This window comes from Macaca mulatta, chromosome 4 (genome assembly GCF_049350105.2).
Source record: "Macaca mulatta isolate MMU2019108-1 chromosome 4, T2T-MMU8v2.0, whole genome shotgun sequence".
Taxonomy (NCBI): domain Eukaryota; kingdom Metazoa; phylum Chordata; class Mammalia; order Primates; family Cercopithecidae; genus Macaca; species Macaca mulatta.
This window is the reverse complement of record NC_133409.1, coordinates 76,934,380-76,956,145: the sequence shown is the minus strand read 5'-3', so window position 1 is coordinate 76,956,145 and position 21,766 is coordinate 76,934,380. Positions and strand designations below refer to the sequence as shown.

The following is a 21,766-nucleotide window of genomic DNA, read 5'->3' as shown; positions in this document are numbered from 1 at the left end:
CAGGGCCAGGGTGCCAGCAGGGATGGTACCCCAGCTCCTTTGGTATGCCCACAGCCCTGACATCCTCAAAGCCAGTTTGTAGCCTAAGTTTAGACGCCTCCGGTCCCAGGTAGCACGGCATGCATCGTCCACACATACAAACATGGCTCATCACATGGGACAGATGGCTTGCCCTGCACGTGTCCTCTGTCACTTCTGCAAGGGAGGCTTTAGAAGGTGTCCTTAAAAGCTCAGGCCTGTTGCTTGAAGAATGGCTTGCCTGTCCTTCCCTGCAGGGTCACTAACCTTCTGATTCATAGTCCAAACTTGTGAAGTCAAAGTTTTCCTCCAGCAAACAGGAGTTGGCAGTGGGAGACACGGGCGCCATGCTGTCTCGTTTCCGAATGATCTCCTCTCGCAAACCTTTCAGCCAGTCCTTCGTCTTCGGTCTAATCTTCACTGCTCTGCCTTTCACCTGGGAGGGCAGAGCGGCCACCCAGGAATAAATAAAAATCATGACCACTCCTGCTGATCACACAATGCTTCTCACTAAAACCCACACACCCGCAATGAGGCCAATCTTCATGTTTGGCTGTGAAAAACCAAGGATCCAGACCTCAGGCAGGCTCAGCATAGCTCTCATACATCTGGTTGAAAAAAAATTGAACTGGGCCGGGTGCAGTGGCTCACACCTGTAATCCCAGCTTTCTGAGAGGCCGAAGCAGGTGGATCCCTTGAGGTCAGGAGTTTGAGACCAGCCTGACCAACACGGTGAAACCCTGCCTGTACTAAAAATACAAAAATTAGCTGGGCGTGGTGGTGGGTGCCTGTAGTCCCACCTACTTGGGAGGCTGAGGCAGGAGAATCGCTTGAACTCGGGAGGCGGAGGCTGTAGTGAGCTGAGATTGCACCTCTGCACTCCAGCCTGGGTGACAGAGCAAGATTCCATCTCAAAGAAAAAAAAAAGTTGAACCATCATCTCCAGCTTCCCATTTGGTACAAATTTAAAGCCAAGACACTATAAAAATGGAAACTATCTATGAGCTGCATATTCCAAAATACATACTCTAAAGGCAAAGATTGGAACAGCCTCCCACGTGGCGCTGCGACCATAGACAAATCAAGTAACTAGGCGAGAACTACACTCTGAAATGGCTAAGCTTCTGCCGCTGCTGGTAGAGCTGCCTTCTAACGCGAGACACAGTGACTGATGTTCTTCTTCCCCATTCTGTTTGTTTGGTTTTTTGAGACCGAGTCTCACTCTGTCACCCAGACTGGCGTGCAGTGGCACAATCTCGGCTCACTGCAACCTCTGCCTCCTGGGTTCAAGCGATTCTCCTGCCTCAGCCTCCCGAGTAGCTGGGATTACAGGCACCTGCCACTATGCCTGGCTAATTTTTGTATTTTTAGTAGAGACGGGTTTCACTATGTTGGCCAGGCTGGTCTCGAACTCCTGACCTCATGATCTGCCCGCCTCGGCCTCCCAAAGTGCTGAGATTACAGGTGTAAGCCACTGTGCTGGGCTAAATTTTGTATTTTTACTAGAGACAGGATTTTGCCATGTTGGCCAGGCTGGTCTCGATCTCCTGACCTTGGGTGATCTGCCCACCTTGGCCTCACCAAGTGCTGGGATTATAAGCATAAGCCACCGTTCCCCACCTTCCTCCCTATTTTGCAAGTAGCCAGAGCCAGACATGAGACACATCTCAGAACCAGAGTGAAGAATCCAAACTCCCTCTCACACATATGGTGTCTATACATAAAGACAGATTGGTGGCCAGGCATGAAAGCTCATGCCTGTAATCTCAACACGTTGGGAGGTCGAGGTGGGAGAATGACTGGAGCCCTGGAGGCTGAGGTTACAGTGAACCATGACTGTCCCACTGCACTCCAGCCAGGGCTACAGAGTGAGATCCTGTCTCTACAAAAAATTTAAAAGATTAGCTGGGCGTGGTGGCATGTGCCTGTGGTCCCAGCTACTTGAGAGGCTGAGATGGGAGGATCGCGTAAGCCTGGCAGTTCAAGGCTGTAGTGAGTTGTGATTGCATCACTGCACTCCAGCCTGAATGACAGTGCAAGACGTTGTCCCCGCCCCCCCCCCCCCAAAAAAAAGTCACAGGTTGGGCACAGGTCAGGGCAAGAGGAGGGAGCAGACATGCCCACGTAAAAATAGGGATTGATCTGACCTCACTCCACAGTGTGGCCAAGTACAGCGTACCTTCATACCATCCACATCCAGGACACTGAGAGCCGAGTGACTGTCTGCAAAAGTCACCAGCATCTGCCCTTGGTTGATCCTGGAATAAATGATATGCCAAGTCAGTGCCAAGAACGACCTGGCAGCTCTCACGGATCCTCACCAACATCCCCTGGAACCCACATCAACCAGGGGAGCAGTTACCTGACAAGAACAATTGTCCCATAATTCCCCAAGGTCTGCATGAGCTCAGCACGCAGGTCCTCAGGAAACTCGTTTTTCTCTTCTAAGGTCGGTGACTGAAGGTTTACTACAACAGTGGCATCCAGGGGGCCCTGGAAAGAGGATACTTCCTGGAAAACCCTCTCCCGAGCACCCACATCGACTTCCTGAACTTCCACCTCCACGATCGCCAGCACGGGTCTGTGTTAGACAGCAACAAAAGAGGGATGACAGTTAGCCTGGGACAGATGTCCACACCCCCGGCCTCCAGTCCCCAGCTGCTGTCCCCCAGGGCTCTCTGTAAACAATCAACGCTAACAACCTGCGAATGTGGCCACCGGCAGGTGGATTTGCAGGCTAGCTGCCCTGCCCTCGTGTTTTAGTCTTCATCTTTCCTTAATCTTAGTATCACCTTGGCATTTTTATCTAAAGACGATTTGAGGGGAAAAATAAAGTGTGGTTCTCTGATAACATATCCCAGTACTTGGAAAATGACCAGCCATCAGCAAAGATTTTTGACGTGGTGATCCTTAGCATGGCCAAGGAGGTGGGGAAGCAGACATCTGCCCTCTGCCAGGGGTGCAGGCTTTTCAGAGGGCTACTTGGCACTTTACATAGAGTTCCAAAATTGTTCATCTCTTTTCATCTAGTAATCTCATTTCTTGGACCTTATTCTAAGGAAATGACCAGGGATTCAGACAAAGATTTAATGCATGAGGTTGATCATTTACAGCATTGTTGATGGGAGGGGAAAAAAAGGGAAATGCTCTATTTTTAAATTTTGAGTGAGAGTCTCCCTCTGTTGCCAGGTTGGAGTGCACTGGCGCGACCTTGGCTCACTGCAACCTCCACTTCCCAGGCTCAAGTGATTCTCCTGCCTCAGCCTCCCAAGTAGCTGGGATTACAGGCGCATGCCACCACGCCCGTCTTATTTTTGTATTTTTGGTAGAGATAGGGTTTTGCCATGTTGGCTAGGCTGGTCTCGAACTCCTGACCACAGGTGATCCGACTGCCTCGGCCTCCCAAAGTGCTGGGATTACAGGCATGAGCCACTGCACCAGGCAAAAATGCTCTTGTTTCTTAATGGGGAAACAGTTATGATACATTCATGCAGTACTCTATGCAATCATTAGGAATAATGTAAAAATCCATGATGTAAACAGGAAAACAGTCCAGCAGGAAATAATACAAATCCTTATAGTAATTCTGACATAGGGATGGGTATTACTCTATTTACAAATTTTCAGAAAATCCTTTCTTACAAAAATTACATAGCCTGATTGAAAATAGCTCAACTCTGGCCTGACTCCTGCCACTACTTTTCTTCTTTCACAGCACTTATGTTTGTTTATTGTCTGTTTGTCCTGTCCAGAAAATTCCATGACAACATGGTTTCGTCTGTTTTGTTCACTGCTTTTCTCCAGGCCAGCAACAGGGCCTGGCATGTAAGGGCCCTCAAGAAATATTGGTTAAATTAAGGTTTCAAAATACATTGAGCTAGCAAACCTTGACGTCACACATCTGAAGATTCCTCAAGATTCACTTCTAGGTATGTATTTGCAACAACAGGTATCTAAAGAATTTAGAATTATCTAAAGAGTCGGCATGGTGGCTATAATCCCAGCACTTTGGGAGGCTGAGGCGGGCACATCACTGGAGGCCAGGAGTTGGAGACCAGCCTGGCTAACATGGCAAAACCGTTTCTACTAAAAATACAAAAATCAGCCGGGCATGGTGACGCATGCCTGTAATCCCAGCTACTTGGGAGGCTGAGACATGAAAATCACTTGAACCCTGGGGGTGGAGATTGCATTGAGCCAAGATTGTGCCACTGCACTCCAGCCTGGAGGACTCTGTCTCAAAAAAAAAAAAAAAAAAAAAAAGGTTTTTTGGTTTACCAACTGTTCCCCACCTTCTTTTTCTTAATTTCTTTCCCTGTAAAAGTTGAAACTGACATGAGAGTTTAGGCAGCAGCCTTGGGAAAATCAAACTCTTCCCTCTTCACACCCTCAAATGCCATTCTCTCCTCTGTCTTTAAAGACGTTCTGCAGGGTGAGTCTTCCTCTGCAGCAATCCCAGTGCACAGGCACTGGTGCCCATGGTGCTCCCTCTGCTGCCCCCAACTCTATCCTCAATGATGCACAGAGCATTTAAAAAGCCCTGCATCCTAAGGCCAGGTGTGGTGGTTCATGCCTGTAATCCCAGCAGTTTGAGAGGCCAAGGCGGTTGGATCACCTGAGGTCAGGGGTTCGGGACCAGCCTGGCCAACATGGTGAAACCCCGTCTCTACTAAAAATACAAAAATTAGGCAGGCATGGTGGTGTACGCCTGTAATCTCAGCTACTTGGGAGGCTGAGGCAGGAGAATTGCTTGAACCTGGGAAGCGGAAGCGGAGGTTGCAGTGAGCTAAGATTACACCACTGTACTCCAGCCTGGACAGTAGAGCAAGACTCTGTCTCAAAAAAAAAAAAAAAAAAAAAAAAAAAAGTAGTGCATCCCAGATTTGAAAACCCTATGGTGTTTATAATCATAAAATCCTAGGCCGGGCGCGGTGGCTCAAGCCTGTAATCCCAGCACTTTGGGAGGCCGAGACGGGCGGATCACGAGGTCAGGAGATCGAGACCATCCTGGCTAACACGGTGAAACCCCGTCTCTACTAAAAAATACAAAAAAACTAGCCGGGCGAGGTGGCGGGCGCCTGTAGTCCCAGCTACTCGGGAGGCTGAGGCAGGAGAATGGCGTAAACCCGGGAGGCAGAGCTTGCAGTGAGCCGAGATCCGGCCACTGCACTCCAGCCTGGGCGACAGAGCGAGACTCCGTCTCAAAAAAAAAAAAAAAAAAAAAAAAAAAAAATCCTGGAGAAAATATTCATCAAGAGGTGAATGAGTAAGTTGTAAGTTCCATGGACCTATTTAGTGGGATACAACACAGCAGTTACAAATGAATGAACCAGATCTATAACATCAACACGACTCTATCTCAAAAATAGTAACAAAAAAGCAAGTTGCACAATGACATCATTTAAGAAAATATAAAAGCCACAAAATACATAGGTTGCATCTTTGAAATTTTCATAAATGATGTCATTTATGATATGGAGCAATGACAAAATGTTAACATTTATTAATTCTTGGTGGTGGGTCCACAGATATTTGTTCTATCATTCTTTGTTCTTTGGTGTATTGTATGAACGCAAACGCACCCACACACGCACACACATCCCTATGGGGACAGCATGCATTTCCCTGTGGAGAGGGAGACGCTGCCTTCCCCAACACAGGAGAAAGCACCATGGAAGTGAGGACCTCACCTGTGATCAGACGCTTGTAGCTCCGCACGGCCGTAATACTGGAGGGCACCAGGAGACCACGTGTGTCTGACTTTGGTGTCAACATCTAAATCACTGTCCAGAAGGTTGAGTTCTCCAGCTACTCGCAGGGGTTCCATTCGAGAGATCCATATAGAATCGAGTCAATATCCAAGAATGCAATTGTGAAACTTCCACAATAGAGGTCTATGCCACGAACCACCCCATGTCCCAGACTCATCCTCCTTACTCCTCGACCTTGAAGCCAGGCTTCGGATGCTTTGGGGCCTTTGGTTAAAAACATTCTACACATATAATTATTGAAAACTGTCATGACCATGCCTGCAGTCCTCGCCAGCGTGCCTGCTGTGGGCTCGAGACACAGTGTTGCTGCCGGGTTTCCAGGAATCCCAGGAGGTTGGGAGCAATTGGTACAGTAAGTAAGAGCTGCAGGAGCTGAGAACACGTGGACTCATTCTGGGCCCTGCCTCTCAGAGTCCTGGGGCCACGCAGGTGTTCACAAACTCATCTGAAGGAAAATCTGTATTTTCTTTTTACAGATGCAATTTCCCAGCTATTCTCTACCAAAATGTGTAATTAGATTTTTTTTTTCTTTCTTTCTTTTTTTTAAATGTACTAGTTACAGATATTCTAACTTTAAATAAACTTCACTTCCTACCTGGGCATCAACAGTTGTTGAAAACATACTTGACAACTAATGATTTTTAAAAACTTAACTTATTTTTACTGCGTCTTACTCATGTCCAATTTGGAATTAGGGCTTTAAGCAGGTAAGAGTGCGGCTGAACAAAACAGGCTGGATAAAGAACATGAGGGTGAGCATGGGGGGCAGGCAGGGAGGCAACCTCATGCTCCCCTACTCTTCCCCACCCATAAAAAAGAGGTGGGGGTGCGGGGTGGGGGGAGCTGTGATGCAGGGGCAGGGACAGGGAGAGCCAGGAGCAGATCTATTCACTGTCTCTAGAAAGATGCCAGAGGAGGCCGGGTGCGGTGGCTCACGCCTGTATACCCAGCACTTTGGGAGGCTGAGACGGGCAGATCACCTGAGGTCGGGAGTTCAAGACCAGCCTGACCAACATGGAGAAACCCTGTCTCTACTAAAAATACAAAATTAGCTGTGGTGCATGCCTGTAATCCCAGCTACTCAGGAGGCTGAGGCAGGAGAATGGCTTGAACCCAGGAGGTGGAGGTTGTCGTGAGCCAAGATTGTGCCACTGCACTCCAACCTGGGCAACAAGAGTGAAACTCCATCTCAAAAAAAAAAAAAAAAAAAAAGAAAGAGGCCAGAAGAGGAGGCTCCCCGAAAGCACAACTTCCAAAGCTTAGGGATTAAGGTCTGGGATGACTTTTGTGCCATCTGGGCTTATGAAGAAACTGATTTCTGTAGCAGCGCATGGGGCTGGGTAAATATGACTTTCCCTCCACCGCATTTCTTATTCACCCTCTGCCGGCTCTAGAATGGGGATGGCCCCCTCACCCGTTTTATCAAAGGGATGTTTCTTCCTCCACCACAGCACCCTGTCTGTCCAGGCGGGGGTGCGGCATTTGTCGCTTGTATCATAGGCAGCTGAGCCGACGTCATACTTGTAGGTGGGTCCAAAGTTAATGGCTCCTTCGTGAAAGTCCTTAAAAATCTATTGGGAGAAAAAGAAGTCATCAGGCCGCCTTCGTTTTAGATCCTGAATGTTATATACAAAAATGAAAACTAAAAAGGCAAGTCCCTATTCTTTTTTTTTTTTTAAATTATACTTTAAGTTCTAGGGTACATGTGCACAACGTGCAGGTTTGTTACATATGTATACATGTGCCACGTTGGTGTGCTGCACCTATCAACTCGTCAGCACCGCAAGTCCCTATTCGTAAAAAGTAACACAAGCTCCATTACATTTGAAAATCTATCTGAAACTGGACATATGTGTGTCTTTTAATTAGCAAAAAAGTGATCCTTAGCTCATCCCACTGAGGGACACACCACCCTTGTATCTTCCTACCCGCTCCAGTGTCTGATCTATCCACTTTCTGCTTGTTGCCCCCGAGGAGACAATGCAGTGTCCGAGGCAGGGGTCGGGGTGCTCATCTTTACGGTCCCATGCCTGGTGCTATGTCTGGCCCACAACCACCAAGACCTTCATCCACGTTTGTTGACTAAATGAGCTAAGTACACAGAGCACAGAGTGAAAGTCAGCTCTCCTCTCTCTCTCTCTCTCCTTGGAGTCTTGCTCTTTTGCTCAGGCTGGAGTGCAGTGGCACAATCACGGCTCCCTACAGCCTCAACCTCTGGGGCTCATATGATCCTCCTGCCTCAGCCTCCCAAGTAGCTGGGACCACAGGCGCTCACCGTCATGCTCGGCTAATTTTAGCTTTTGTAGAGACAAGGTCTCCCTGTTTCCCAGGCTGTTCTCAAACTCCTGGGCTTAGGAAATCCTTCCACCTCAGCCTCTCAAAGTGCTGGGATTACAGTCGTGAGCCCCTATGCATGTCCTTCTTTTCTTTGTTTAGCTTTGGATTGGCCTTGCTTCCATGGGAAGCCCAAGGGACAGACACACCCTCATTCTCTCGGGGATCACTGAAAGGATGTGAGAATGTTGGTGGTAGGAAGACAGGAAAACCTGTTTTAGGAGGTTGGTGTGGTCACTTGTCTATGTGGCAACCCTTTAGCACTCCACACAATGGCAGGGGCTGAAGTGGGAAGACACAGTAAACCTCCAAGAACATCTAAATCTTGCTTCAGGAGAGACCTTATGTGCCCTGTCCTCACACTTTTTTTTTTTTTTTTTTTTTTTGAGACGGAGTTTTGCTCTTGTCGCCCAAGCTGGAGTGCAATGGCATGATCTCGGCTCACTGCAACTTCCAACTCCTGGGTTCAAGCGATTCTCCTGCCTCAGTCTCCTGAGTAGCTGGGATTACAGGCGCCTGCCACCATGCCCAGCTAATTTTTGGATTTTTAGTAGAGATGGGGTTTCACCATGTTGGCCAGGCTGGTCTCGAACTCCTGACATCAAGTGATCCGCACGCCTCGGCCTCCCAAAGTGCTGGGATTACAGGCATGAGCCACCACACCTGGCCCTCACACATTTAACCAGCTTCTTTCTCCACAGGTAAATGGAATTTCATCTCAGCCCATCCTGCTAGGAAGAAACAGGCACTAAAATAACAGTATTAGAAGGAGGAGAAGGTTGGCCAGGCATGGTGGCTCATGCCTGTAATCCCAGCACTTTGGGAGGCCGAGGTGCACGGATCACCTGAGGCCAGGAGTTAGAGAGCAGCCTGGCCAACATGGTGAAACCCCGTCTCTACTAAAAATACAAAAATTAGCCAGGTGTGTGCACCCCTGTAATCCCAGCTACTCGGGAGGCTGAGGCATGAGAATCACTTGAACCTGGGAGGCAGAGGTTGCAGTGAGCCAAGATAGTGCCACTGCACTCCAGCCTGGATGACAGAAAAAGACTCTGCCTCACAAAAAAAAAAAAAAAAAAAAAAAAAAAGAGGGACAGGACGTGTGTATGAACAGCCACTCCTGTACTATAACCTCACGAGTCCACCTGTTTTCTACAATGTTGGAAACAGTGAAATCCACTCACAGAACTGAATTTGCTGCACCAGCCTCTACATCTCATAGATATCATTCCATCTTGGAGCAGCTGCTAAAAATTATGTTTAAAGCACAACTTACTTTTCCACTTGATTTCTGTAGTTGTAGTTGGTCAAATTCCAGAAGTTTCTTCCAGTCTTGGCGTTTAACAAAATAGAACACTTCTTCATAAGTAAGATCAATGCGGTAGTTGAAATCGCCGCACCAAAATACATAATCATGAGAAAAAACATTTCTCCCCTAAGTTGAAAAGAAAATAATAATCATTCAGCCCATCTTGCAAGGAAGGTGGGAGAGGGGAGAAAAACAAGCTCACGGGGACAAGCAGGAGTATTTTTCTTAAAATGTTACTTAAAAAAGAGAAAGTTTTCTACTAGAGCATCTCATTTTTCACTCATCCCATACAACTATGGAGGCATTTTGACACAGCTTAATTTTCAATAGTAGTGTTTCTGAGTGGTTAGAAGGAAGCTCCTACCCTAAACGGAGGAGAGCAACATGGCCAGCATTTCCTCCACGGATCCCGTCCAGAAGACCAGATGCACCCTTGCTTTGGAGTGTCTGCTCCTAGGAAGCAGCACCCAGCATTCAGCGTTAGGAGAGTGAGGTTTCGAAAGAGCAGCATACATGCTCAGGATGTGCACCTTCATATAACTTCCTGAGCTTTTTCAGGTGACCCTTCTCCATCTCTTGCTCCTCCTTCCCATCCTGCCCAGTCCTAGGAACCCACGGCCCCAGCTCAGCCCCGGAGAGCTCCCGGGGTCCTTGCCTTTCCTGTCTCTTCCCCAGGAATCACAATGACAGCAGCTGCTGCGGATCAACTATCCGCAAGGGCTGGGCTCTGTTCCAGGTGCACAAAGCAGATACCACCAGATCTCTCTTCGATTAAAAAAAACAAACAACAAAAGTTCAGAGACAAAGGCACTTGCTGAAGGTTACACAGCGAGTGCATGATACAGATGGGATTTCAGCTCCCATCTGCCTAGCTCCCAAATCAGTTTCTCTTCTCCTATAATATGAGGCATTTCCACTCCCCCCATGACAATAATCTGGACAGAAGATTAAACGGGTCCCAACCAAATAAAATGAGTGTCTAGACAACACTGCTAAACAGAACTTTCTGCAGCACCGGAATGTTCTCTGTACTGTCTGAAGCGGGAGCCACTGGCTACGTGGATACTGATCATTTTCAATGTGGCCAGTGAATGCAAGGAATTTAAAACGTTATTTAATTTTAATTAATTTAAATTTAAATAGCTACTTATGGCCAGTGACTACGGTATCAGAAAATACCCGTGTAGAATGTTGGCTGGACACGGTGGCTCATGCCTGTAATCCCAGCACTTTGGGAGGCTGAGGCAGGCGGATCACTTGATATCAGGAGTTTGAGACCAGCCTAGCCAACATGGCAAAACCCCATCTCTACTAAAAATATAAAAACTAGTTGGGCCTGGTGGTGCACACCTGTGATCCCAGTTACTCAGGAGGCTGAGGCAGGAGAATCACTTGAACCTGGCAGGTGGAACTTGCAGTGAGCAAAGATCACACCACTGCACTCCAGCCCGGGCGACAGAGCGAGACTCTGTCTCAAAAACAAAAACAAAAACAAAAAAGAAGTGTAGACTGTTAATAGGTCCCTCAATATTTTTATTGTAGAAAAGAACTACATTATAAATCCTTTACTTATTATGCATCCCAAGCTTACTATGTCAAAGTAGCACTTTTTTTTTTTTTTTTTTTTTTAGATGGAGTCTTGCTCTGTCACCCAGGCTGGAGTGCAGTGGTGCGATCTCAGCTCACTGCAACCTCTGCCTTCCGGGTTCAAGCAATTCTCCTGTTTCAGCCTCCCGAGTAGCTGGGATTACAGGTGCATGCCACCGCACCTAGCTAATTTTGTTTTTTGTATTTTCAGTAGAGATGGGGTTTCACCATGTTGGCCAGGCTGGTCTTGAACTTCTGACCTCAGGTGATCCGCCCACCTCAGCCTCCCAAAGTGCTGGGATTACAGGTGTGAGCCACCGCACCTGGCCCCAAAATAGCACTTTTTAAGTGACAAGGGTTAGACTTTTTTCTTTTTTTTCCCTAAACTACATTACACACAATTGAAAACTTATCATTTGTTTCTTTTTTAACATAAGAAATAACTCCAACAAGAACTGTGGCACTTGTTATTGAAAACTAAAGAAATTTTGCCTTGAGTGCTCATGCAGCCCAGTAAAATGGGATGTCAGTTTTTTTTTTTTTTTTTTTTTTTTTTTTTTTTTTTTTTTTTTTGAGACGGAGTCTCGCTCTGTCTCCCGGGCTGGAGTTGCAGTGGCCGGATCTCAGCTCACTGCAAGCTCTGCCTCCCGGGTTCACGCCATTCTCCTGCCTCAGCCTCCCGAGTAGCTGGGACTACAGGCGCCGCCACCTCGCCCGGCTAGTTTTTTGTATTTTTTAGTAGAGAAGGGGTTTCACCATGTTCACCAGGTTGGTCTCGATCTCCTGACCTCGTGATCCACCCGTCTCGGCCTCCCAAAGTGCTGGGATTACAGGCTTGAGCCACCGCGCCCGGCCGGGATGTCAGTTTTAAAGACCTCTTCTCACAGGGAAGAGCTCTGTGACCCAGCCCGCCACCTCTCAGACAGTGGAATATTTTGCGGCAAGAACAGCTGAAGTCTATCCTCACTTCGGGGAATAGGTGGGCCTCATGTGTGTCACACGCTGAAGCTGTGCCGGGTAGCATCTTTGCACAGGAGGGAGAACGTTAATGTCTAGATTTGAAAAGAAAATCCTCCAGTTTCAGGATGAAACCCTCTGGACCGCCACGAGAGGGCAGTGTGTGGTTCACTATTGCAGCTTCGAGGACAGGGAGGATCCGGGCTCCTTGCTCAAGAACCGTGTTCCCGGTCAAAAAGGGTCCACTGGTCAAAAGGGTGTTCTTATCTGAGCCACCACAGAAAGTACATGTGAGGACTGTGAATCTCAGGAAGATGGAGTCTCAGGCTGTGTGGATTCAAATGTTCTTCACCACTTGGACAGGACAGACCATGGACATGGTTTTCTTCCCTAAACCATCACTTGAATTAGAAAATCAGAAAATGTACACACACAAAATCCAGCGGCCATGCAGACACTCAGGAAATGCACAGCAATGGGAGGGGAGGGATGCTGCAGAGCTGGCCCCCTCCAGGCACACGGCTAACCCTGCCCCAGGTCAATTCCATGGGGTGACACAGCCTTCTCCCCCTCCCCCAGCGCTGAGCCCTCCAAGCAGGGGCCCCCCCTGTGGTTATGTTCCCAATGCCTGGCTCCTATCAACAGTCACGTTTGGGACTGAGCTGAGCAGGGAGGTGCTGGCCGCCCCCATGGCACCGCTCACCATTGGGAAGCAGAGTTTCTGGGTGATCTCCTTGTAGTCTTCGTTCCGCTCCTTCACCTGGGACTGTCCGGCTGTCAGGTGGCTACATATGAAGCAGAAGCTGGTGCTGTGGAACTGGAAGCGGATGCCGACGGCGCCCTTGTTCCCCGCCTTGCCCCCCATGCCCGTCTTCACTGTGTCGATGGCCACGTCCCTGGAACAGAAGGATGTGTGCATGTTGTCGGGTCCTGAAGGAGAAACATGACCCTGCTTTGTCACAGAGAAGGGCCCAGCAGCAGCTCAGGACCTGCCGCTCTGAGTGCTCCAAAATCATCAGCTCAGAGTCTGTCCAATTCAACGAAGCGGCCACTTTGGCCATCATCGACTCCCGGTCAGGAAGCCGCCTCCCTCCTGCTGCCCACTGCTGCCTGGACACCTCCTCCACACCCCAACTGGCAAGCGCTCATTGCTCACCTGAGCACCCCATGAAGCCAAAGACAGGGCAATCCCTGCATCTCCCCAGCTTCTCACTGCCACCAGGAGCAGCACGAACATCACCACCCACCAGCCCACCCCACTCCCTTGTGGCTGTCACGCCATGCATGGGAGGTGTCATCTGGGCAATCAACTTTTTAATTATTATTATTATTATTACTTTGAGACAGAGTCTCACTCTGTCACCCTGGCTGGAGTGCAGTGGCGTGATCTTGGCTCACTGCAATGGTGGCCTCCCAGGTTCAAGTGATTCTCCCGCCTCAGCCTTCCAAGTAGCTGGGATTACAGGCACCCACCATCATGCCCGGCTAATTTTTGTATTTTTACTAGAGACGGGGTTTCACCATGTTGGCCAGGCTGGTCTTGAACTCCTGACCTCAAGTGATCTGCCTGCCTTGGCCTCCCAAAGTGCTGGGATGACAGGCATGAACCACCACGCCCAGCAATCAATGCATTTTAAGAGCTAGGAAACCGGCAGCTGTTTATGCTGGGCTGGGTAGGTGGTCTCAAACGGACTTTTATGCAATGCCAGAGCCTGCTCGCATTAAAATGCCAACTCATAATGCATACAAGTCCATAGAAACATGGGCTACAGGCACATTTGTTAACATTTCCACAGCCGTGCCACAGACTGAGGCCTGCTGGTGCATCTGCTCCCTGGTAGACAAGGCTGGGGGGATGACTGATGGAAGGGGTGGAGGCGGAAGCAGCTCAGGGCTAAAGGCGCGTGAAGCCGAGGACACCGAGCCTGGGAAACCTCGTGCTCCTCAGTTCTGAGCCCTTTCTCTCACCCTCACCCTGCCCTTGCCTTTAACTCTTACTAACCTTCACCTGCTAACCTGGGATACTACCAAGCTGGCAAAATAACACAAGCAGAGGGACAGGGACCTAAACATCTTCTGAAAGTCAGAGAAGAGGATTACAGGCAGCACTGTCTTAGTCTCCAGGTGCAGCAGGGGTGCACCTGTGGTGCTCTAGACAGGCACAGGCCCTTCCTGGGACCCAGGGGCTCAGTGGGGAGGTCAGTTCAACGCTTGCTGCCAGCCGGCCGAAAGGCTGGTGGAAATTCGAAAGCCACAAGTAGGCCCAGGTGGAAAGATGAGGCCATCCGCAAGCTGGAGAAAAGATGAGTCCCTCCAGCATCCAAACACCCACACCCACACCCCACGAGGAATGCAGCCCCTAAGCTCGCCCCCTTTCTGACGCTCACAAAGCATGCACCTTGGAGAAATGACAAGGAGGCCCCAGTTGTAAAGGCCCATTCTACTTAGAATTCTTTTAAAAAGAGACAAAAGAGTTGGCATTTCCCAGTGAGTTACTCAGCTCTTGGTCAGAGGTTTCCTGTCTGTAAGATTCCAACAAGGAACCCCTTTCCTTACAGAGAATTGAGCTTGGGCGATGACAATCATGTAACACTCTTTCTAAGAGTTCAGCTTCCTGAGTTGGACGTTTCCCATGGTGGCTTTTTAATTGCCAGACAATATTCTATTCAGCCCAGTTTTTCCTAGGGGGTTTTTGCTACATTTATCTAAAATAATGGCAAGTCCCGATTCCTGTTACAGAAGGGGATGGGGGAGGAGGAGGAAGTCAAAGAACAAAACACAAAGACTAACAACCCCTTGTTCCCCAGATGTGTGTAAACGGAATGTTCTTACCTGATGAACGGGACATGGTATGGACGTACAAAGATATAAAGACAGACGCCCACCAGCTGTGCCGAAGTCAAGAGAATGTATCTATGAGAGCGTGAGATGGCTTTCTGAAGCTGCTCACCCCACATCTTCTTGTTGGTAGTACTGGAAGAGAAAAGGAAATGATGCTGTTTACAGATGGCTGGAAGCACATCTATCTCCCACCTACCAAATGCTCCAGCCCAGGCCTGTTCTCTTTGCAGAACTGATTTCACACTGCCTGCACCCCAACATGAGTGTCATGCTTTCCTTCTTCTAGTGGAGGATCTGGGTATTTTTGGCTATGTCTCACACATCACAGCAGCCCTTCCTTGACCTCTGAAACCCAACCCAGGACCTTATAGCAGCCCCACAGAGTCAGTCTTATTTATTTGTTCAGAAAATTCCTTAAAAATAAAGCCAGGCCAGTTTAGCAGGGGGTGGGGGAATGTCCAGTTGACTTCGTATTAAACACAAATCCAGTGGATTTGATTTTTTCCTTTGCTCTGGTATGCAGGAGGAAAGTACCTCTTCCCGGCACTCGCGCTTTCTCACCTCTCCCTAGGAAACATGAGTCAACTACTCTCCCAGTTCTAGCCCTGCCCTTCCCTTGCATCCCAGGTCCACACATGCCAGCTCCCTCTGGCAGCGTAAATCAGCCTCAACAAGTGGCCAAGGCTAGAGCACGGCAGAGAAAACACAGCAATCATCAGCCCTTCCTTTTACTTCCTAAGTAGCAGGGAAAGAATGGGGCGGTGCATGTGTGAGCGTGGAGAAGGAGCCAGGTGACAGATCCCCACACAGCCAGAGCCACCGCTTAGCTGGCTCAGAAGCAAGCTAGCTCCAGGAGAGCCTCAGAGGCTCTGCTCCCAGCCAGGCACCTGACTCAGGAAGTCCCTGCCCGGCCCCACACACCTGGCCCCTTACCTGGCATTGACAATATTCCCTGCGCTCAATTCCACCATCTCTTCAAACCCCACAGCAAATATGTCAGCTGGGCTGCTGTCATCTGGGGAGCAAGGCAAGAGATGACAGAAGTCAGGACCACCAAGTCCTGCATTACAAGTTCATGGGGTTCCCCAGTCCCCTCTCCCAAGCCACGCTGTCCACTGCCTGAGTCCAACTCCAGGTGGCTATCATTGCTGCTGGGAACTGCCCCAGTGGAATCTGCTTCAGAAATGCCTGGCTTCAATGTAGCACAGTGAGCCCAGAGGGGCCCTCCATCCATTCTGTTCCCTTCGAACAGGGGAGAGGTCAGAGTTTAATATAACCCTGTAGCCACTGACTGAATCTCTCCAGTCACGACCTCTGACACCCAGTCTCCTGAGCCCCCAAGCCCAGCCATAGCTGCTGCAGAAAGGGAGATGCCTGCCTGCCTCCCCAGGGTCCAGCCAGGAGGACGTGGCCTCTGTCAGTGAGTGGCCAGGCAGGCTGTCCACTGCTTTCTCTGTTGGCTACAGTGGGCAACCTGGAACCTCTAGTTTCCCTGACTTAAAGCTTTTTCTTTAAAAAAAAAAAAAAAAAAAAAAGGCTGGGCGCGGTGGCTCAAGCCTGTAATCCCAGCATTTTGGGAGGCTGAGACGGGCAGATCACGAGGTCAGGAGATCGAGACCCTCCTGGCTAACACGGTGAAACCCCGTCTCTACTAAAAAATACAAAAAAACTAGCCGGGCGAGGTGGCGGGTGCCTGTAGTCCCAGCTACTCGGGAGGCTGAGGCAGGAGAATGGGGTGAACCCGGGAGGTGGAGCTTGCAGTGAGCTGAGATCCGGCCACTGCACTCCAGCCTGGGCGACAGAGCGAGACTCCGTCTCAAAAAAAAAAAAAAAAAAAAAGAAAAACCAATCTCTGTCCCTCTGTCTGGTCTGCTTGGCAACAGTAACCACAGCACTTTCCTTTCCTTCTCTGGAAGCTGGTGCATCTCTAGTGGGACTGCTGTGGAGCCTGATAGTGTTTTCCCCAAAAAGATCCCCTTGCAAAACACCGGCCAGCTTGCTAACAACACGCACACCCTCCTGCAGGGAAAAGAGGAGGAGTCACTTCAGTGGGGAGAGGAGGGACAGCTCTTGAGCCACGGCGGTGCTAAGCACCCTCCGCATTGATGGGCCTGCTCCAGAGCGTATCCTGAATGGCTTCTGGAGGCACAAGCAGCAACTCAGGCTACCACCGACACAGAGAGCCCCAGTGGCTCTGAATGGTGGACTCCGCCACCTGCCCTCTGAGGCAGAAAGGAGGGCACAGATGGCGTGTGCAGAAGAAGGGATGGGGCTCTGGGCAGCTGTGGGGCATGAATGTACACACGAGCCACCACATGTCAGCTAGACCACAGGTCACTCACCAACAGGCAAAAACGTGAAACACAAGTGTCTTCCTGAGTCCAAGGAAGCAAAAAAAAAAAAAAAAAAAAAAAAAAGCAAGGCCCCTGAGTCAACGCTGACTGTACAAGAATCACTTATTCTTCAGATCCTAAGTTCTAGGGCCATTCAATAGTGTATCTTACAAGATAAAACGTGAGGTGTCAACATTTGGAATTATTTTATTCCTAAATAGCACATGGATTATTTTGTGACTACTTAAAGCAGATGAATAGAGTTGGTTCGGGGAGAGGCAGGGATGAGCCGTTCTTGGTCAATATCAACACTAAAGGCAGGGCCGGGTGCAGTGGCGCACACCTGTAATCCCAGCACTTTGGGAGGCTGTGGCAGAGGGATCATCTGAGGTCAGGAGTTCGAGACCAGCTTGGCCAACATGGCAAAACTCCGTCTCTACTAAAAATACAAAAATTAGAAGGGCATGGTGGTGGGCGCCTATAATCCCAGCTACTCAGGAGGCTGAGGCAGGATAATTGCTTGAATCTGGGAAGCGGAGATTGCAGCGAGCCAAGACTGTGTCACTGCACTCCAGTCTGGGTGATGAGAGTGAAACTCGTCTAAAAACAAAAAACAAAAACAAACAAAAACAAAACACTGAAGACAGGCCCGGCTCCTGTCCTCGCAGTTACATGGCTCTAGAAGCCACACCTTCAGCCTGGTGACAAAAAGATTCTACTGATGAAAGCCTAAGACTTCACCATCACTGTAGGCAAAGAGAAAAAGAGAGATTCACCATCTGCTAACTCTTCTAAACATTCGGGAAAGGAAAAAAGTCAAAGTTACTTGTGAGGCAGCATTCTTGACAGTCAGACCACGGTGCTATTTAAACACTGTGAGGAGGGAAAACACAAAGACGAAATTCCACAAGACGATGGCCACTAAAGGGTCAAGCCTGACATGTCAGGTGAGGTGGAATTGGCTTTTGTCTCCCCCGAAGCCACTGCCCTCACCCTGGGATTCGGCAGCGCCCGAGAGCTGGGGCGAGTCGAGCAGCCAGTCAGTCAGCTCCGCCGTCCCGAGCAGGTTGCTCCGGAACTGCTTTCCTCCATTCACGTTCCAGGTCCCCATGGCAATCCGGATCCGCTTGAAATTTGTGAATTCAGACTGACGCTCAGTCATAGCTTTCAGGATCCTGGGAGTCACTGTCAGGAGGCATAAAAAGGCACATTTCTTTGCAGTTCCAAAGCTCAGGCATCCTCCAAAAAGAAGAGGCTGCCTGGCAGAGACAGATGGTTCATGAGCCTCTAGAGATAAACCAGGGTATGCTCCTTAGGAAGACGACAAAAGGTTTAAAACCATGGTCACCACGGTGCTTCCCCTATGGCATTTCCGCAATAAAGGCGTGAAAACATGAGACTGGAAACTCACCGTCTACACCCCTGCCCCCAACTGAAGCCAGAAGCCATGGGACATCAGATCACAGGGATCTCAGACACGACAGGGAAAAGCCATGTCCCCACTGTCCACTCCGTGGAAGAACAAGGCATAGGAATTTAAGCCAGGGCATGCTGTAACTGACCAGATTTCAATGTAGATGTGCCCATATCCACTATACCTTTAAGTGTCTTACCAACCCAGACAGCCACCTTTGCATCCTCTGCCTTCCAGCCTGCATGTCTGATATGTTTTGTTTTGCCCCAGACTTAAGGCTTTAAAAAGTCACCACACAGAACCATCACCATCCTCTCAATAGCCAAAATATATTCCATCGTTTAAACTTGTGACGTAACCCAAATCTAACTCATGTCTGCCTTGCTATTAAATAAGACTCACTGTACAACATGCAGTTCGTTCACCTTTTATAGAGCTGGCATAAATATCGCCTGGCCTATCGGAAGCCAAATAAGAGCTCCCCCAGTGAAGAAAGAGTGAGAGTGGAAAAGGGCCATGAACCCATTTTAAGCATGGGCTAGTTCATTTTTCAAAAACACCTGACGTTTTGAAAGCGACACTTGAGCCGGGCGCGGTGGCTCACGCCTGTAATCCCAGCACTTTGGGAGGCCGAGGCGGGCGGATCACAAGGTCAGGAGATCGAGACCACGGTGAAACCCCGTCTCTACTAAAAATACAAAAAATTAGCTGGGCGCGGTGGCGGGCGCCTGTAGTCCCAGCTACTCAGGAGGCTGAGGCAGGAGAATGGCGTAAACCCAGGAGGCGGAGCTTGCAGTGAGCCGAGATCGCGCCACTGCACTCCAGCCTGGGCGACAGAGCGAGACTCCGTCTCAAAAAACAAAACAAAACAAAACAAAACAAAAAAAAAAGAAAGCGACACTTGTACATTCTTATTAGGAAAAATGCTGGGTTTCTCCTCCTTTTTCCATGAGACCTAATATGTTTACAGGCTCAGGTAAGAAGATGTCATTAAAATGCTCTCAAAGGAACCTCCTATATTGATGGAACCACGCTGTGTTGCTGCTGAGACCCGAAGGTGCCCTCATCCCTGGGAGATTACAGCATCCTCTTCCTCTGTTTCTACAGGGTCCAAAACAGAAACTGGAGGCCAACTTCATGGGAAGCTCCCAAGGCCAACATCACCTGCTAAAGGCCCAAGAACCCAAGCAGCTGAGGAAGTTTCTGGAGTGGGTGAGCGTTCAAAGGCACTGATGCGTTTAGGAGAGTGCACGGCCTCTCGCTGAGCCCGCCTGGTGTCTCCCGCTTCTCAGGATGGAAACACAGTCCAAGCCAAGACAGAGGAAGCGTGAGCTCCCAGGCCCAGCTGGAAAGCCCAGGCTGCCGGGAGAGGCAGTGACAGCTGCAAGGTGCATGGTCCACTGCTCAGACCTCAGGCACGTCTGCCACCCACTCTCTGGATGGCACAGAGGCGGTGGGAACGTGGGGCCGGGGAGCACCCCGCCTTCCCGCCTCCCCCTGTCCGTGGCGGGCCCTACCCAGGAGCGCTGTGCTGTCCAGCAGCATGCCCCCTTTGTCTGCCATCTCCTCGCTGTAGACATCCCCAACCAGCAGCAGCTTGATGGCCTCCTGCTTCACCCCGTCGAAGAAGTTGGACTGGATGGTTCGAGACATGGACCGGGCTCCATCCTTCAGCTTCCCCACCTGCCAAGAGCCCAGACCACAGGCCGTGAGGGGGGTCCCTGGGGCCCCCACCCTGCCCCCTTGGCGGGGCCCTACCTTGGCCTTCCCTTCCAGGGACCTGCTGCCTGTGAACACCTTGCTCAGGCTGTGGCCGTTCAGAGACCACATGGCTTTGAAGGACTCCACAAAGCGGTCAACAATGGGTTTTGAACTCAGCCCCAGGGTCTCGAGCTGCAGATGCAGGACCTGGGGAGGAATCAGGAATGGCTGTCACTGGCTTCTCCCACAGAGGCCCCACAGCCACCATCCCAGGAAGTTCCTTATTCAGCAGCCTGTGGATTACGCTGTGTCCTGGAAGACCCTGTGCCCCTCCAGAGGATGACGAGTTCCTACAGCAGACAGTGACTTCCCATACCTCACCCCAACTTTATCTATAGGGTCCACCCAAGCCCTCCTCTCACCCCCTGACACCTGATCTCCCCGCTACACAGCCAGAGGCTAAAGAGCAAACAGTGGTGGACAGCAAGGGGCACTGATCCTGCCCCTAACCCCCCAGCCAGGAGAGGTCAGCCAGACAGCTGCGGCCATGCAGACCCAAGTCTCCCTCCCCAGCTTCAAATCCAGCCTCATTCGGCCAGCCTCACACTGCCTTGGGCCAATGGTGCATTCACAATAATCATTACACAACTGCTCTTCCCTAGGAGCCTTTGGGCCACCATGTCTGGGATGCATTTCACAAGAACCCCTCTCTGGATGTCCCAGTGTCTCCCTGTCCACCTTCCCCACAGTTAGAAAGTTGTCTCGGTGATGCCACCCTCATCTTGCCGCTAAAGGTGCTCAGCTCAGCCTGTCCAGCTTAAGTCATAGGACCTGGCACAGATGGCCGAGAAGGCTGCAGCAGGGACGCACCTCGAGCGCAATGAAGCTCTGCACAGTGTTGGTTCGGTCCAGGCAGTCAAGACAGTTCATCCGCAAAGTGCCTTTCTGAAAACTTAGGACAAGAAGAAATGTAAAGTTATAAGTTGTGTTCAAAGAAGCAGTGGCCATAGCACAGTGGCCCATGTCTGTCGACTCCCAAGGAAACATGTTCTTTTTATTTTGAGACAGAGTCTCACTCTGTCACCCAAGCTGGAGTGCAATGGCACGATCTTGGCTCACTGCAACCTTTGCCTCCCCGGTTCAAGCAATTCTCCTGCCTCAGCCTTCCAAGTAGCTGGGACTATAGGCACGTGCCATCACACCCGGCTAATTTTTGTATTTTTAGTAGAGACAGTGTTTCACAACATTGGCCAGGCTGGTCTCAAACTCCTGACCTTGTGATCCGCATGCCTCGGCCTTCCAAAGTGCTGGGATTACAGGCATGAGGAAACATGTTCTAAGAACCCCCACCTCCTCACCAGTAGCCCCCCAGAAACCCCAGTGTCCATCCCAGTGGATCCCCAGCATTGCTGGAAAGGCAGGCAGACCCCAGGACACACACTCAGCAGCCTGCACAACTGGGTCATTTTAAGTTTAGCTGGTCCTTGTTATTTATAGCAAT

The 21,766-nt window shown here is 49.9% G+C and overlaps 1 protein-coding gene across 2 annotated transcripts in view; it reads right to left on the bottom strand.

Annotated features, from left to right (window-relative positions):
- The window catches only part of SYNJ2 (synaptojanin 2), a 119,978-nt gene that overhangs the window by 15,792 nt on the left and 82,420 nt on the right, over positions 1-21,766 (bottom strand). For both annotated transcript variants that reach the window (XM_015137056.3, XM_015137058.3), the window contains exons 9-21: positions 21,136-21,217; positions 20,323-20,472; positions 20,082-20,247; positions 18,144-18,335; positions 15,751-15,832; positions 14,809-14,949; positions 12,680-12,872; positions 9,400-9,558; positions 7,204-7,360; positions 5,709-5,826; positions 2,381-2,599; positions 2,198-2,276; positions 286-454 (exon numbers count right to left, since the gene is read on the bottom strand). In XM_015137056.3, coding sequence (XP_014992542.2) covers positions 286-454; positions 2,198-2,276; positions 2,381-2,599; positions 5,709-5,826; positions 7,204-7,360; positions 9,400-9,558; positions 12,680-12,872; positions 14,809-14,949; positions 15,751-15,832; positions 18,144-18,335; positions 20,082-20,247; positions 20,323-20,472; positions 21,136-21,217 — 1,907 coding nt within the window. The remainder of the gene's footprint in view (positions 1-285; positions 455-2,197; positions 2,277-2,380; positions 2,600-5,708; positions 5,827-7,203; positions 7,361-9,399; positions 9,559-12,679; positions 12,873-14,808; positions 14,950-15,750; positions 15,833-18,143; positions 18,336-20,081; positions 20,248-20,322; positions 20,473-21,135; positions 21,218-21,766) is intronic.